Source organism: Antechinus flavipes, chromosome 3 (genome assembly GCF_016432865.1).
Source record: "Antechinus flavipes isolate AdamAnt ecotype Samford, QLD, Australia chromosome 3, AdamAnt_v2, whole genome shotgun sequence".
Lineage (NCBI taxonomy): Eukaryota > Metazoa > Chordata > Mammalia > Dasyuromorphia > Dasyuridae > Antechinus > Antechinus flavipes.
This window is the reverse complement of record NC_067400.1, coordinates 620,170,937-620,184,507: the sequence shown is the minus strand read 5'-3', so window position 1 is coordinate 620,184,507 and position 13,571 is coordinate 620,170,937. Positions and strand designations below refer to the sequence as shown.

Sequence of the window (13,571 nt, the reverse complement as noted above, 5' to 3'; positions counted from 1 at the left end):
CTGACATCCCCTGTTCTAAGCCCCCTCCCAGCCCTGACACCCCCTGTTGTAAGGCCCCTCCCAGCTCTGTCCTTCCTTGTTCTGTTCTGAGTTCCCTCCCGGCTCTAACACTGATATTTTCTGTTCTAACGTGCCCCCAGCTCAGACAGTGCACATTTCTCTGTGCAAAGGCTCATTATTGAGCCTGTGCCGGTGACTCTGTGGCCCTGGATGACTGGAAGTGTTCTCTCTGTTAATTCCCATCATGTTTCCAGTGTAGCAGGCCACGGCCACATTAGCCTCCTTGTGAGACAAGAAAGCTCTGGTCTCCTTGGCCCTGGAAAGACAAAGCTGGCCTCCAGGGCGTGGGACGGTGCCAGAGCCCCGTGTCCGTGGCTTCGGCCAGAATTCCGAGGTAGTTGCCCTGGATTCTTGGCTGTCGGAGCCATTCGCTTCGGGTCAGTTTGTGGGGAGGGAAGGGGAAGAGAATAGCCCAGTGCCAAGAGCCTAACAAACGCTCCAAACAACCCTGGGGATTTCCTCAAAATAATTTGCAGTTATTCTCATTTGTAATTAAGGAAACCGAGTCAGACAGAGGCTAGTCTGAGGTGGGATTTGAACTCTGGCCTTTCTGCCTCCAGGCCTATCTACTGCACCACACTCAAGGCCAAGCGCCTCCCAAGCCATTGGGAATTAAGACCTTAGAGTCGTCCTGAAGTCTGGAGCAGCCCCAGTGTCCTCTCCGGTGTTGATGCTACCCCTTACTTAACTGTTTGTGTGTTGATTCTGCAAAGTCCTGTGAGAGGAAGCCGGACCATGGTCTGACTGAAAGCGGGCGATGGATCCTGACTGTGGAAGTGGGTGATGGGCTCCAGCCATGAAAGCCAGCGATGGACCCCGGCTGTGAAAGTGGGCGACGGACCGGGCCTATTGGGCAGGGAAGTGCCCAGCTGGGAGTCCCACATTGGCCAGAACTGAATGCTCCAAGAGCGGCCTCAGGACTCAGAGGGGAGCAGCTGTTTCTCTGCAGGAGGAAGCCTTGAGTGCCCTCTCCATTCGGAGGGCCTGCGCCTGGAGCGGGGAGAGGGGAAGGGGGCTGGTGGGGTTTCTGGGATTGCATCTGGGATTTCTGAGCCGGGGACTTACAGCCGGCCTCTGGGTGTGGCTGCATCGGGATTTATTTCAGGGTGTGATTGTGGCTCTCTGGGTGTGATAAGTGTCCCTGGGGGCAGTGGCGGATCTTGCTATGATTCCTCATTCCTGCCAAGTGGTTGGGTGGCCCTGGGATTGTGGGAGATCCGTGTGTGTATGTGTGTGTACATGCACATTGTGTGGCGGGTTAAATTGGATGAGTAAGAAGATGCCTGCGACACCTGGGAAGTTGTGAGGGTTGTCCTTGGAGGGCACATATAACCTCTGTGATCCTAACCCCCAGCCCAGGCCACCATCTTTGGGGGTGTGGAAATGGAAGGGGGAGAGTCTGGAGGCAGGAGGAGGGCAGGTGCAGCTGAACAGCCGGGGGGCTCCTGGTGGAGGGGCCGGTTTTCAGCGCAGTCGCCACCCTCGGAGGCAGGAGCAGAGACACAGAAAGCTCAGCCTGACCTAACCCAGCCAGCTCCGCCAGCATCTTCATTCCCTTGCTCTGGACCCCTGGGCCCTCCTAAAGGGAGCGGGTGGGGTGGGGGAGATGGACGGCCGCCAGTGGGCCCACGTGCCCCAGTGCTCAGGTCGTGCTGGCGCTGACCCCTGGACTCAGCTTCGTTTCTTCTCCTGCTTCTCTTGTGGAGGGCCCAGAGGCAGCTGATCATCCTCTCCCTGACCCCCCGGGGTTGGGGAGGAGGAGGAGGACCACAGGGGGCTGGGAGGTGGTGGCTAGAATAGGACCAGATACAGGGCTGGGGAGAAGTGATAGGAGTTTGGGGGGCAGTAGAGCAAGGCAAGGGGAACGAGGGAGAGAGCGAGCTCTAGTTTTGGCGCGGATGGGCTCTGGGTCTTCTCCCCAGCCTCAGTTGCCTCTCTGTAGACTTCCAAGATGTTTTATGCCTCCTCAGTCTGGCAGAGGAGACGCCGGAGTTGGGCCTCTGTTTCCCTCTCCATTAGCCTGCCTCGTTCTCAGTATATACTCTGCTCATCCTCCCCCAAATATTTCAGGAAGCTGGGGACCCCTGGGGGAAGTCCTCTGAAGACCAGCACAATGACCGGCAAGGGCCTCGGAACAGGAAGAGCAGAGCTGGGGGGCACAGGAGGGAGCACATCAGAGCTGGCAGAGTCCTTCACAGTGGCCACCTCCTGCGCTGTTTGGTGGGTGGAGAAACTGAGGATCAGAAACGGGAAGTAAAGGTCACAAAGACAGAAGATCTCTAACCTCACTTTGGGTTTGACTATGGGACCTACTGAGGAAGGTCCATGGCTTCTGCCATCAGGGAGCTCCCAGAGGAATGGAAGAGATCTTTCTTTGGCTGTCTGTCTGTCTCTGTCTCTCTGTTTTTATCTCTGTCTCTCTGTCTCTCTCTCTCCCCTTCCCCTCACCCCTTCCAGCTCTGGCTCTCTTTCTCTGTCTCTCTGTCTCTGTCTCTGTCTCTCTGTTTCTATCTCTGTCTCTCTCTGTCTCTCTGTCTCTCTCCCCTTCCCCTCACCCCTTCCAGCTCTGGCTCTCTTTCTCTGTCTCTCTGTTTCTGTCTCTCTCTCTCTCTGTCTCTGTCTCTCTTTCTGTCTCTGTCTCTCTCTGTCTCTGTCTCTCTGTCTCTGTTTCTCTATCTCTCTGTCTCTCTCTGTCTCTCTGTCTCTCTCTGTCTCTGTCTCTGTCTCTCTGTCTTTGTCTCTCTCTGTCTCTCTGTCTCTGTCTCTGTCTCTCTCTCCTTCTCCTCACCCCTTCCAGCTCTGGCTCTCTCTCTCTCTGTGTCTCTGTCTATCTCTGTCTCTATCTCTCTGTCTCTCCTTCCTTCCCCTCACCCCTTCCAGCTCTGGCTCTCTCTCTCTCTGTGTCTCTGTCTATCTCTGTCTCTATCTCTCTGTCTCTCTCTCCTTCCTTCCCTTCACCCCTTCCAGCTCTGGCTCTCTCTCTCTCTGTGTCTCTGTCTATCTCTGTCTCTATCTCTCTGTCTCTCCTTCCTTCCCCTCACCCCTTCCAGCTCTGGCTCTCTCTCTCTCTGTGTCTCTGTCTATCTCTGTCTCTATCTCTCTGTCTCTCTCTCCTTCCTTCCCTTCACCCCTTCCAGCTCTGGCTCTCTTATTCCACCCAGGCAGGGGACATGCTACCACACTGTCTTATCTTCTAACCCTCTGGGCCCATAACTGCCTCTTTTCATCTTTGGAGCCTGATGAGCACAGGATAAGAGATTCAGAGCTAGACAGAAAAAAGCATCACAGGCAGGATTTGAACTTGGATCTTCCCGGTTCTGGGTCCAGCTCTGTCTCCGTGATGACATGCTTCCTCTCCCTAGAGTTCCTTTCAGTTACAATACTATGATCTGGGTTCAAATCCTATCCCTGATCTTAGGCAGATGTGTGATCTTTGGTAAGTCATTTAACTTCTTTCTAGACTTCAGATTCTCCATTTGTAAAAAGAGGAGGGTAAAATAGGTGGCTTGGATTCAGGTCCCAGCTCTGACAACTGACTGAATGACTGTGGGCAAGTCACTTCTGAGCCCGAGTGTAATCATCTGTGAAATGGGAATAAACTTGTCATCTCTCCTCAAGCCCCTCCCTCCCTACCCTCACCCTCTGTCAGCCTTAAAGTGGCCAAGAAATAGGAGTTAATTCTTGTTCTCTCCCACATCCTCTCTCTCACCTTCAGCCCCTATTCCCCCTTTCTGTTCCAATTCATCTTCATCGCCTGGCAGAGGCAGGGACCCGAGAGGAGATCCACTGGGCAGAGTTACCGGCCCGGCCCACGGCCTCCGTCCACCCGCCCCCGACATGGTGATCCAGTGCCGAGTGCTCTTCATCTTCCTGGGCCTGCAGGTGGTGATGATGGTCTTGTATCACCAAGGTTACCATCACCGGGTCAGCCGGGTCCTGAAAATCCTGAGCAGCAGCATCCTCAGCACCACGCCCGCCAACCTGATAACGAAAGATGTCTACAGCGGCCTGGAGCACATCCAAGCCCTGAACCTCACCGAGGACGACTTGCCCAGCTGCCCCAAGAGCTCGCCTTTTCTCAGTAAGCCTGGGCCTTTTGTGCGGGTCGGGGAGGGCTGGCTGCTTCACGTGGCGGGGGAGCTAGCGCGGGGCCCGTCCGCTTCTTTGTTCATTCGTTCATAAACGCGTGCGTACATTCCCACATCCAGCAAAGATGGATTTATGTGGAATGGTTCAAACTTGGGCTCTTACAAAGGCTCCTAATTGGCTTCCCTGCCTCCGGTCCTCCCCACATGCAGCTATCAAAGCGAACGTCTGATCACGTCTGACTGGCTCTGGTTCCCTTCTGCTTCTGGGAAAAAAGATTCAACTCCCGTTTGGCATTCGTGGTCCGTCCCGGCCTGACCCCAAGCTACCTCTCCAGTCTAGAGATACATCCAGACATGGACCAAGGCTGGGTCTTTGCAGCACACGCTGCTGTGGGCCACACCTGGAAGGCCCTCGCTCTTCCTCTCCACATCTAGTCTCCTTCAAGGCTTTGCTCAAGGGCTGCCTTTTTTTTTTTTTTTTTTTGCTGAGGCAGTTGGGATTAAGTGACTTGCCCAGGATCACACAGTGAGAGTGTTGAGTCCGAGGTCAGATTTGAACTGCTGACTTCAGGGCTGGTGCTCTATCCATTGTGCCACCTAGCTGCCCCTCAAGGGCTGCCTTCTAAAGGAGGCTTTTCTATCTCTGTCCCTCCTCCCCATCCCCTAAGCCCCCTCTCCTCTCCCCTCTCCCCCCCAATGAAAAGGAAGTTCCTTAGAGGCAGGCCTGTGACATTTTTGGTCTTATGATCAAAAGCATACAGTTGGAATTGACGAAGAAAAGGGAATAGGCATTTATAGAGCACCTACTGGAAACCAGGTACTTTGCTAATGACTTTTTTTTAAAACAAATATCTCATTTGAGTCTTACAATAACTCTGTGAGGGGATAGCTATTATTATCCTCATCTGTAATGAGGAAACTGAGGCAGAGATGAAGTCACACAGCCAGTGAGTATCTCGGGCCTTCTTAATTCTGGGCCTGGCTTTCTCCTGTGCCACCGGCTGCCTCCGAACAATCATATGAGGGAGAAATGGAGGGAGCTTCAGAATCCATCTGGTCCAAACCCCTCGTTTCACAGATGAGGCCTCTCGGACAGGGAGATTTAGTGAAATTTGGACTCTTTCCACTGTCCTTGCACCCAACTTCCTGTTTATAATATAGTAGAAAGAGCCTGCATTTTCCTCCATTTGAATCCTGCCATTTCCTGATCGTGGGGTCTCAGTTTTCTGTTTTATAAAATCAGAGACTTGAACTAAAAGATCTCTAAAAGTCCCTAAATCTATTGGGAAAGAGAAGACAGGTGGGGGAAATGATGCCCTCAGTTTGTAGGTCCACTGACTTTCAGTCCAATACTCTTCTTTCCTAGTAAGCTCTCAATTCCTGTCATTCACCTATTGTTTTTCTCTTGTGGTTCCCCCTTTCAAAGCTTCCCTCCTCCTCATCTCCCTTAGTCTCACAATTGCCATCACATCAATTGCCAGTCTCACAGTTGCCATTCCACTCATGCTGTTTGGATTCTGGGAAATTCATCCATCACTTGGGCAAGAGTTGAACTAGATAAATGTCTGTGACATATGTCTGAGATTTCATGATTCTGGATTAGAGTTGAAGGGTTAGGAAGTGGGCTGAGGGGCATTTCTGTTCTCTGGTCATGGAGTCAGGCAGGGAGAGACCACAAATTGGCTTAGCTTCACTAAGTCTCCTATTGCCCCTCCTCCCCTCTCAGGTGGCCCCCTGAAAGTGAGCTTCCCGCTTCATCTAACGATGGATGAGATTGCTCAGAAGAACCCATGGGTCCAGATGGGAGGCCACTATCAGCCCCCCAACTGCTGGGCTCTTCACCACACAGCCGTCATCATCCCCTATCGGGCTAGAAGGAAGCACCTGTACCAGCTACTCTACCATCTGCACCCTTTCTTGCAGCGACAGCAGATCCACTACACCATCTATGTGGTGCACCAGGTACAGGGCTGGACACAATGGAGGGGGAGGCGATGGAGGCGGGAGACTCACTAGTCTGGCTAAGGAGGGACTAAAGGGTACTTGGCCCTCTTCTCCAGAAGGAGAACAGAGCTCAGAGGCTCACATGAGCCCCCACCTAGGGACACAAAAGCAAAGAGAGGCTTGACCCAGAGGGAGATGTATAGGATAGTTAAGTATCTCCAGTGGTGAAAAGACATATTACTGTTTCCAAGGCTGAGATTAAAAAAAAAAAAATGATACTTACATGTGACATTCGTGTGTGACATTTACATGTGAAATTAATTTATTGTGATATTTACATGTGACATTTACACATGAAATTTATTGTAATATTTACATGTGACATTTGTGTGTGACATTTACACATGAAATTCATTGTGAAATTTACATGTGACACATGCAATATTTACTGTGATCTTTAGGGGGTGAAATTTACATTACTGTTTCCAAGACTTAGATTTTTAAAAAAAAAGTGATATTTACATGTGACATTCACATGCGAAATTTATTGTGATGTTTACACGTGATATTTGCATGTGACATTTACACATGAAATTTATTGTGATATTTACATGTGACATTCACATGTGAAATTTATTGTAACATTTACACGTGACATTTGTGTGTGACATTCACACATGAAATTCATTGTGAAATTTACATGTGGCACATGCAATATTTACTGTGATCTTTAGGGGGTGAAATTTACATATGATATTTATATGTGATTTTTACATATGACTTTCATTTTCTACTGTTGCTCATGTTGCTTTCTATAAGAAAAGCAAGCGCTTCGTATTACATTTTTGGACACATTATGTTTCAATTAATAAGCATTTATTCTTTGTGGGGAAAAAAACTGACAGCCTTTTAATACATATGCATAGTTACGCAAAACAAACTTCCACCACGGTCACAAAATGTTTGTCTTGTTCTGCTTCTTGAATCGATCACACTTCTGGTAAGCAAGCTGGTGTATAAGATACTGGTTTTAACAGCTTCCATAGTTTATGCCATCCAATACAAAAGAAAATCTTAAACCTCATTCTTAAAATTGGATTGATCTCCCATTTCCTCAGTCTTTGCTGTCCAAATCCCTTTCTATTTTTAAGCTGCTTGGTATTAAATGAACACAGTACATAAGTATCATCCACCAATTCTTTGGTTAAAGGTAAACTGTGAAAGGTTAGGAGTGTGCTCCATCATGAGTCCTCTATTATGTTGGTTAGTAATTGTGTCCTGCGGTTTTTCAAAGTTGTTTGTCTTTACATTGTTGTCACTGTATCAGTTTCTCCTCACTTGTTCATTTTATTCTGTAACAGTTTATATAAATATTCCAGGTTTTTCTTATTCTGATAAATTTGAATCAGTTCCTTGTATTTCTTAAAAACAGGCCCTTTATCAGAAAAACTTATTGAAAATATTTTTTTCTCTCCAGTTAACAGTTTCCCTTCTAATTTCTGCTGCACTTATTAATTTTATTTTTGCTGAGACAATTGGGCTTAAGGGACTTGCCCAGGGTCACACAGCTAGGAAGTATTAAATGTCTGAGACCAGACTTGGACTCAGGTCCTCCTGACTTCAGGACTGGTGCTCTATCCACTACGCCACCTAGCTGCTCTTGCACTTTTTTTGTTTTGCAAAAACATTTTTCAGTTTTACACAATAAATTGGATATTTTATGGTGCCTGAGTTCTTGCGGGATAGTAACCCCACTCAGCAAGTCTAACGTTGTTAAGATCACCTGTGATGAAGACAACTTAGAAGTGGATTCTGCTCATCGGCTTTGATTATGATTGTTTAGTGTTTGATTCCTTTCTTTAGAAAGTAACTTTAAATTTATTTATATATTTTGTTTGCTCGTGACAGATAAACCCCCCAAATTTACTAAGTGCCTATTGTGAGTAAGGTAGTATGCTATTTCTTGGAGAAATAAGGTCAAAGAGAAAAACAATCTTTGCCAGTGAGAAACTTATATACCACTAGAAATAAGAAGGGGAAGGGAGTACACATTTATTAAGTGCCTACTGTGTGCCATTGTGCTAAGTGTTCTGCAATATGTATCTCACTAGAGGATACAGCATGTTAACAGGTATATAAATAGGAGACAATTAGGGAAAGAAAGGGGAGGACTATGTCTTTATCTTTAAAAAGATCATCATTAACCATTGTATTTGTCTAGATTTTGACTTTATTTAAACAGTCCTATGGATGTGTATATTGTCTTTTGGATTCTGTTTTCTTTCCTCTGCGTCTCTTGATAAGAGTTTTCTTATTTTGTTCCTTATATTCATTTTTTTTCTTTTTCATTTGTGAGGCAATTAGAACTAATTGATTTGCTGAGGGTTAAGTATTAAGTCTCTTAGGCTGGATTTGAACTCCTGACTTCAGTGCTGGTGCTAGATCTACTGAGTCACCTAGCTGCCCCGAGGACCCCTCTAGGACTAGAAGATGTTCACTTATACCTGTAAAATCCCAGGTGCGACCCTCATCCCTTCTCACACCTGATATACCATTATATTCACTTGCTAAAGTTCATTCAGTTGTGCCCCAATCATTGGATACATTCGTTTTTAAATTTTGTCATCACCAACAATGTATTGTGGCCATTTTTTGTGCATATGAGCATTTTCCTGTCATCAGGAACCTATTAGTCCCAGTAATGGGATCCCTGTGTCGAAGGATTTAAACAGTACAGTAATTTTTTTGTGCACGATTACAAATTGCTCTATAGAATATTATAGAATTCTGGACTTGGAGCCAGAAGACCCCAGGTCAGTTCCTGCATCTGACACTAACTGGGCAATCCTCTGACAAATTCTATTTTGTCAAATGGGGGAAGGGACCACTATGTGACTTCTGGGGTCCATTTGGATTTAAACCTATGATGTTCTGATTGGAAGAGTTCACAGATCTCTCAGAAGATTTATTGGAATATAGTCCTAGATCTAGAAGGGGCCTCAGAGACTATTTTGTCCACCCTCCCCTCCAATTGTACAGACAAATATAGTGATTTGCCAAAATGGTCATCAAGTGGTCAGCATCATATCCAGAATTTGTACCCATTACTTTGTATTCAAATTCAGCTGTCTGGTTATTATCCCATACTCCCCCAGAGGCTTTTTAAAGGGGATTTAATTATTTTTTAAGCAGTTTAGAGATGAAGTTAAATTTAGCATGCATTTATCTAGTAGGGAGATTGAATATATATTTTTAAATTGGTTAGTGATCTTTTATATTTCTTCATTTGGAAGCTATTTACATTGATTACTGAGGAGAACCTTAATTTTAGACATTTGTGTCAGATTAAATGTCAGATTTTAATCAGAGATATTTAAGTAAAATCTCCCTTTTACCACTCCTCTCAAAAAAACTGGATTAATTTTTTTTTCTGCTGCATTGATTTTATCTGTGCCAAATCCTGTAAAATTTTATATACTTAAAATAGCCAGTTTTGACCCTTCTGGTCTTTCCTCTTTCCCTATCGTGTGTGTATGTGTGTGTGTCTACATGCATGTGCATGTGTGTAGGGGATGGTGGCGGTGGTGGAACGGAGCGGGCACACACCCTCACACACCCTCTGAGTTAAGCTCTGAGTAGGGTGCTTCTTGAATAAAGGGCCATCTCTCCTGTTTAAAGGCTATGTCTATTCCAGAGAGACAATAATACCTTTAACCGAGGGAAACTATTGAATGTGGGCTTCAAGGAGGCCATGAAGGAGAATAACTGGCAGTGTATTTACTTCCATGATGTGGATCTGATTCCCGAGGATGACCGCAATGTTTATGGCTGCAGTGTCCTTCCCATGCACTCTGCAGTAGCCATTGACAAGTTCCAGTATAAGTAAGTGAAGGCTGAGGGGAGAGAGGAGCCATCCTAGGGGCCAGAGAAGAGAGTTTATTCCAGGAATTAGCCCAGAGAACCATCTTAGGGGCCAGAAAGGATCAGCACAGAGGGCCAGTCCAGGGGCCACAGGGGAGATGCTGTCTCAAGGGTTAGAAAAGGGCAGTTGTGGTGTCAGAGGAAAGGATGTCCATGGGGACAGCGGAGAGATGATCTCCAGAGTAAGAGAGGAATGGCAACGAGGAAGGGTTATCTCAAAAGTAAGAGAAGGGGGCTCTCTCTGAGTCTGAGAGGCGGGGCTGGCCCTAGGGGTGCAGGGGGAGCAGTTATCGAGGGGTTCAGAGCTGTCATGTTGGAGAGGGGACATCCATGGGGGTCTGAGGGGCAGGCCCTGGGTACGAAAGCAGCCTCAGTAGAGTCTCGAGTACAGGGACATCTGGCCTGAGCCTCCTCCCTTAGCCCCAGCCTCTCCTTCAAACTTACAGGCTTCCCTACCAGACTTACTTTGGCGGGGTGACAGCGCTGCGACCCACCCACTATCTGAAGATCAACGGCTTCCCCAACAACTACTGGGGCTGGGGGGGCGAGGATGATGACATTGCCTCCAGGTGAGTGGTTCCTTCCTAAGTCTGCGGGGAGGGAGGCCGGGAGCAAGGAGAAAGAGGCCACAGGCGGTGCTTTGACTGGCCTTCCCACAGAATCTTCCTGAATAAGATGTTCATCACCCGGCCTCCTGCAGCTTTTGGCCGCTACCGGATGCTGAAGCACGGCCATGACAAAGGAAATGAAGTCAACCCCAAAAGGTGAGGGCCGGAAGGAGATGGGGGAGCTAGCTGCCACGCCCTCCTCCCTCGATAGAGGGTGCGTCTCCCCCTCCCCAGCGTCCTGCGCTGGCTCCCGAGCCCCCTCTGCCTCCAGGGGAAGGCCCTCGGGTGGGACTCCCAGGCCTTGGGTCCCTTCACCGTGGGCAGGGTGGTTTGGGTCCGGGCCTTTGCAGAAGGATCAATGACTAGCCCAGTCATTATGCTTGAAAGCAGAGGTTCAGAGCATCAGAGGTCGGTCTAGAGTCACGCTATGGAAATTTTCCCAGGGAATACTCGGGTCATTGTTAGAAGGGAGAAGGAATCGAGTTTGGACTCTCGGATCTTCCAGAGATTCATCCCCAGTTATTCTTCTTGGACCATGATAGAGTTAACTTAAGTGGGGCAAGAGAGCAATAGATGGATGGTTTTGTCCAGGCAAGCCCTCAGAGTCCTCATCTATAAAATGGGCCTCGTATTCAAGGCTGCAGGTGGCTGTGAGGAAGAAGCGCCAGAAACTGGGACACCCCAAAGGAAACGAGGCAGGCTTAGGAGTGTTGGGGGCAGGGAGAGCAGCTGCGGGTCACCCGAGGACGTGTGGAGATGAACCTTTCTGCCCCTGGTCTCCATCAGGTTTCACCTCCTCTCCAGCACCCATGTAAGATGGCGTCACAATGGGATAAATACTCTTAACTACAAATTACTGTCTAAGGAGCAGACCCAACTCTACACCAACTTCACGGTGAATTTGGGCTCCAGTGACCAGTAACTGCGCTTCCCATGGGGCCTCTGGCCCCCCTCCTCTGCCCAGGACTCTGGCTCTCCTGCATCTTTTCCCAGTGCACCTCATCTCCCCCATTCATCGGGTACCAAAGCCAGGAGCTCAAGATGAAGACGTGGGAAGCAGAAGGGGAAGAAATGTGGAGAGAGACCATGGGAATTAGCTTCCCACCGCCCCCCAATTTCTTATTAAAGTATAGTTTGTTTTATATGATGCAGCTGCACACCTTTTGGGTCTCCCCGTGCAGAGGGTCACGTGCTCTAGATCTGTGGGGAAATGAGGGCTGGGAGAAAAGAAGCGGGAAGCGCCATTTCTGCCATTAGGGAACCATTAGTCCTGGGAGGAAAGTTGGCCCTGCCCTTGGGAGGGTCCGAGGGGGAGATGGGTGTTTTAGCCTGTTCGTTCAGACACAGTCACATGTGCCATTAAAAAGAGCCCGTATCAAGCACAGACCAACCTCCGAGGCAGCAGGTGCGCAGTCTCCTGGTGGAAGGTCAGAGAGAGGAGCGGGGATCCATCTCCTCTGGGATTCCGGGTTCACTTGGAAAGAATCCTCAGTTTTCCGGGCACGAGTCGGGGAGATGTTAAACGGGACCTATCTGGAGAAAGCAGAAATTGCCCTTCGCGAGGGGCAACTGGCCGAATCCCAGAGAACAGGCCACTGGTGAATGCTCCAGGTGCTAGAGTGAAAGCTCAGACAGAGGGGCAGCTGCTGGACCGAGGACAAGGGAGGGTGGGCAGTGAAAAGGGTGGGGGTGACCGTAAGGCCAAGGCTGGGAGGATCAGGGACCTTAAGGGACAGCCTTGTCTTTGAGTAGAACTTGGGGTTCTTGGGGTCTCTCCCCATCTAAGAGAAATCGGTGAGCCAGTGGCCAAAATGAAAGGCCACTCGGTGTGGGAGGGCCCTTCACCCTGGGAGTCTCAGTCTGGGGCAGTCGGGTGAAGGGACGGACGGAGGAGAGGAACATCATTTACAGACTATCAGCGCTGTAGGAGGAAGGCCGGGGCCCCTCGCTCCCACAGACACAATTTTTTAGCAGGGTGAGAGGGGGGTTCTCATCCCGGAGGGGACCCCCTCACCAGCTTCTTCCCTAAACTCACCCTTAATGTGAGCCCGCCTCCAGTTGGGCTCCCTTGGGCTTGGTGGAGAGCCTGCTTGCTCACTCCCACTCCCACGCGGGTGCCCTAACATTACCCATCCACAGCCCCTTCCGCCTGAATCCGAACAAGCCTCTCTCTGTCCCCTAGTTCTGTCCCCACTGCGTGTCTCCCTCCTCTGTTTGGGCCCATGATTCTCTGCCTGTACAGGAGTGACCACGGCCCTGTCCCCTCCTCAGCCCCCCCAGTGGTGCCCACTTAGCTCCGGGACCAAAGGGAAACTTGGGTTTGGCCTTTAAGGCCTCTGGCTCCTGGTCCCTTCCTCCCCTGCCAGCCTGCTCACACCCTCGGCCTCCCAGCCTCCTTGCGGGGTGCGCTCTTTCCTGTCTTCATTTCCCTGCTGGCTGTACCCGGGGCTCCCCCCCCCCCCGACTTCTCCGGTTTCTCAGCGATGGGAGCCCTGCTGCTTCCAGGGCTGTCCCTGCTGGAGGCTGGCCCTGGCACGTCGTCTTTCGTGCACCCTGAGTCCTGGGGGTACCTGGGACACACAGAGTGTCCGAGCTTCCCGAGGGAAGGGATTCTTCCCCTTTCTCCGGGTTCTGGTGCTTCACCCAGAGCCTGGCAGAAGATGGCAAACCCCCCACCACGGCCAGTCCCTGCTCTCCTTCACACACCAAGGGCCTAGCTTAGACCCTCATGATCCCAGGCCTGGGCTTTTATAATAAGCTGCCAGCCGGCCTCTGTTCCCTGCCCTCCAGGCTGTCCCCCACTCAGCTGTCAGAGCAATCACTCCGTGATCAAGTCACGGCCCCTCAAACTGGGCATGGCAGCTCCCAGCCTTGGGCAAGATCACCAGCTGCCCATGTTGGGAATGATCCCTGTCTCCTTCCCCTCCTCCTTCCCCTCCTCCCTATTCCT

At 49.6% G+C, this 13,571-nt stretch overlaps 1 protein-coding gene across 1 annotated transcript; it reads left to right on the top strand.

Annotated features, from left to right (window-relative positions):
• Positions 1–3,168: 3,168 nt before the first annotated feature.
• Positions 3,169–11,765, top strand: LOC127558204 (beta-1,4-galactosyltransferase 3-like). The gene is made up of 6 exons (XM_051991430.1): positions 3,169–4,141; positions 5,875–6,110; positions 9,787–9,974; positions 10,460–10,582; positions 10,673–10,777; positions 11,408–11,765. The coding sequence occupies exons 1-6, from the start codon at positions 3,898–3,900 to the stop codon at positions 11,541–11,543; spliced, it is 1,032 nt and encodes a 343-aa protein (XP_051847390.1). The 5' UTR covers positions 3,169–3,897; the 3' UTR covers positions 11,544–11,765.
• The last annotated feature ends 1,806 nt before the right edge of the window (positions 11,766–13,571 follow it).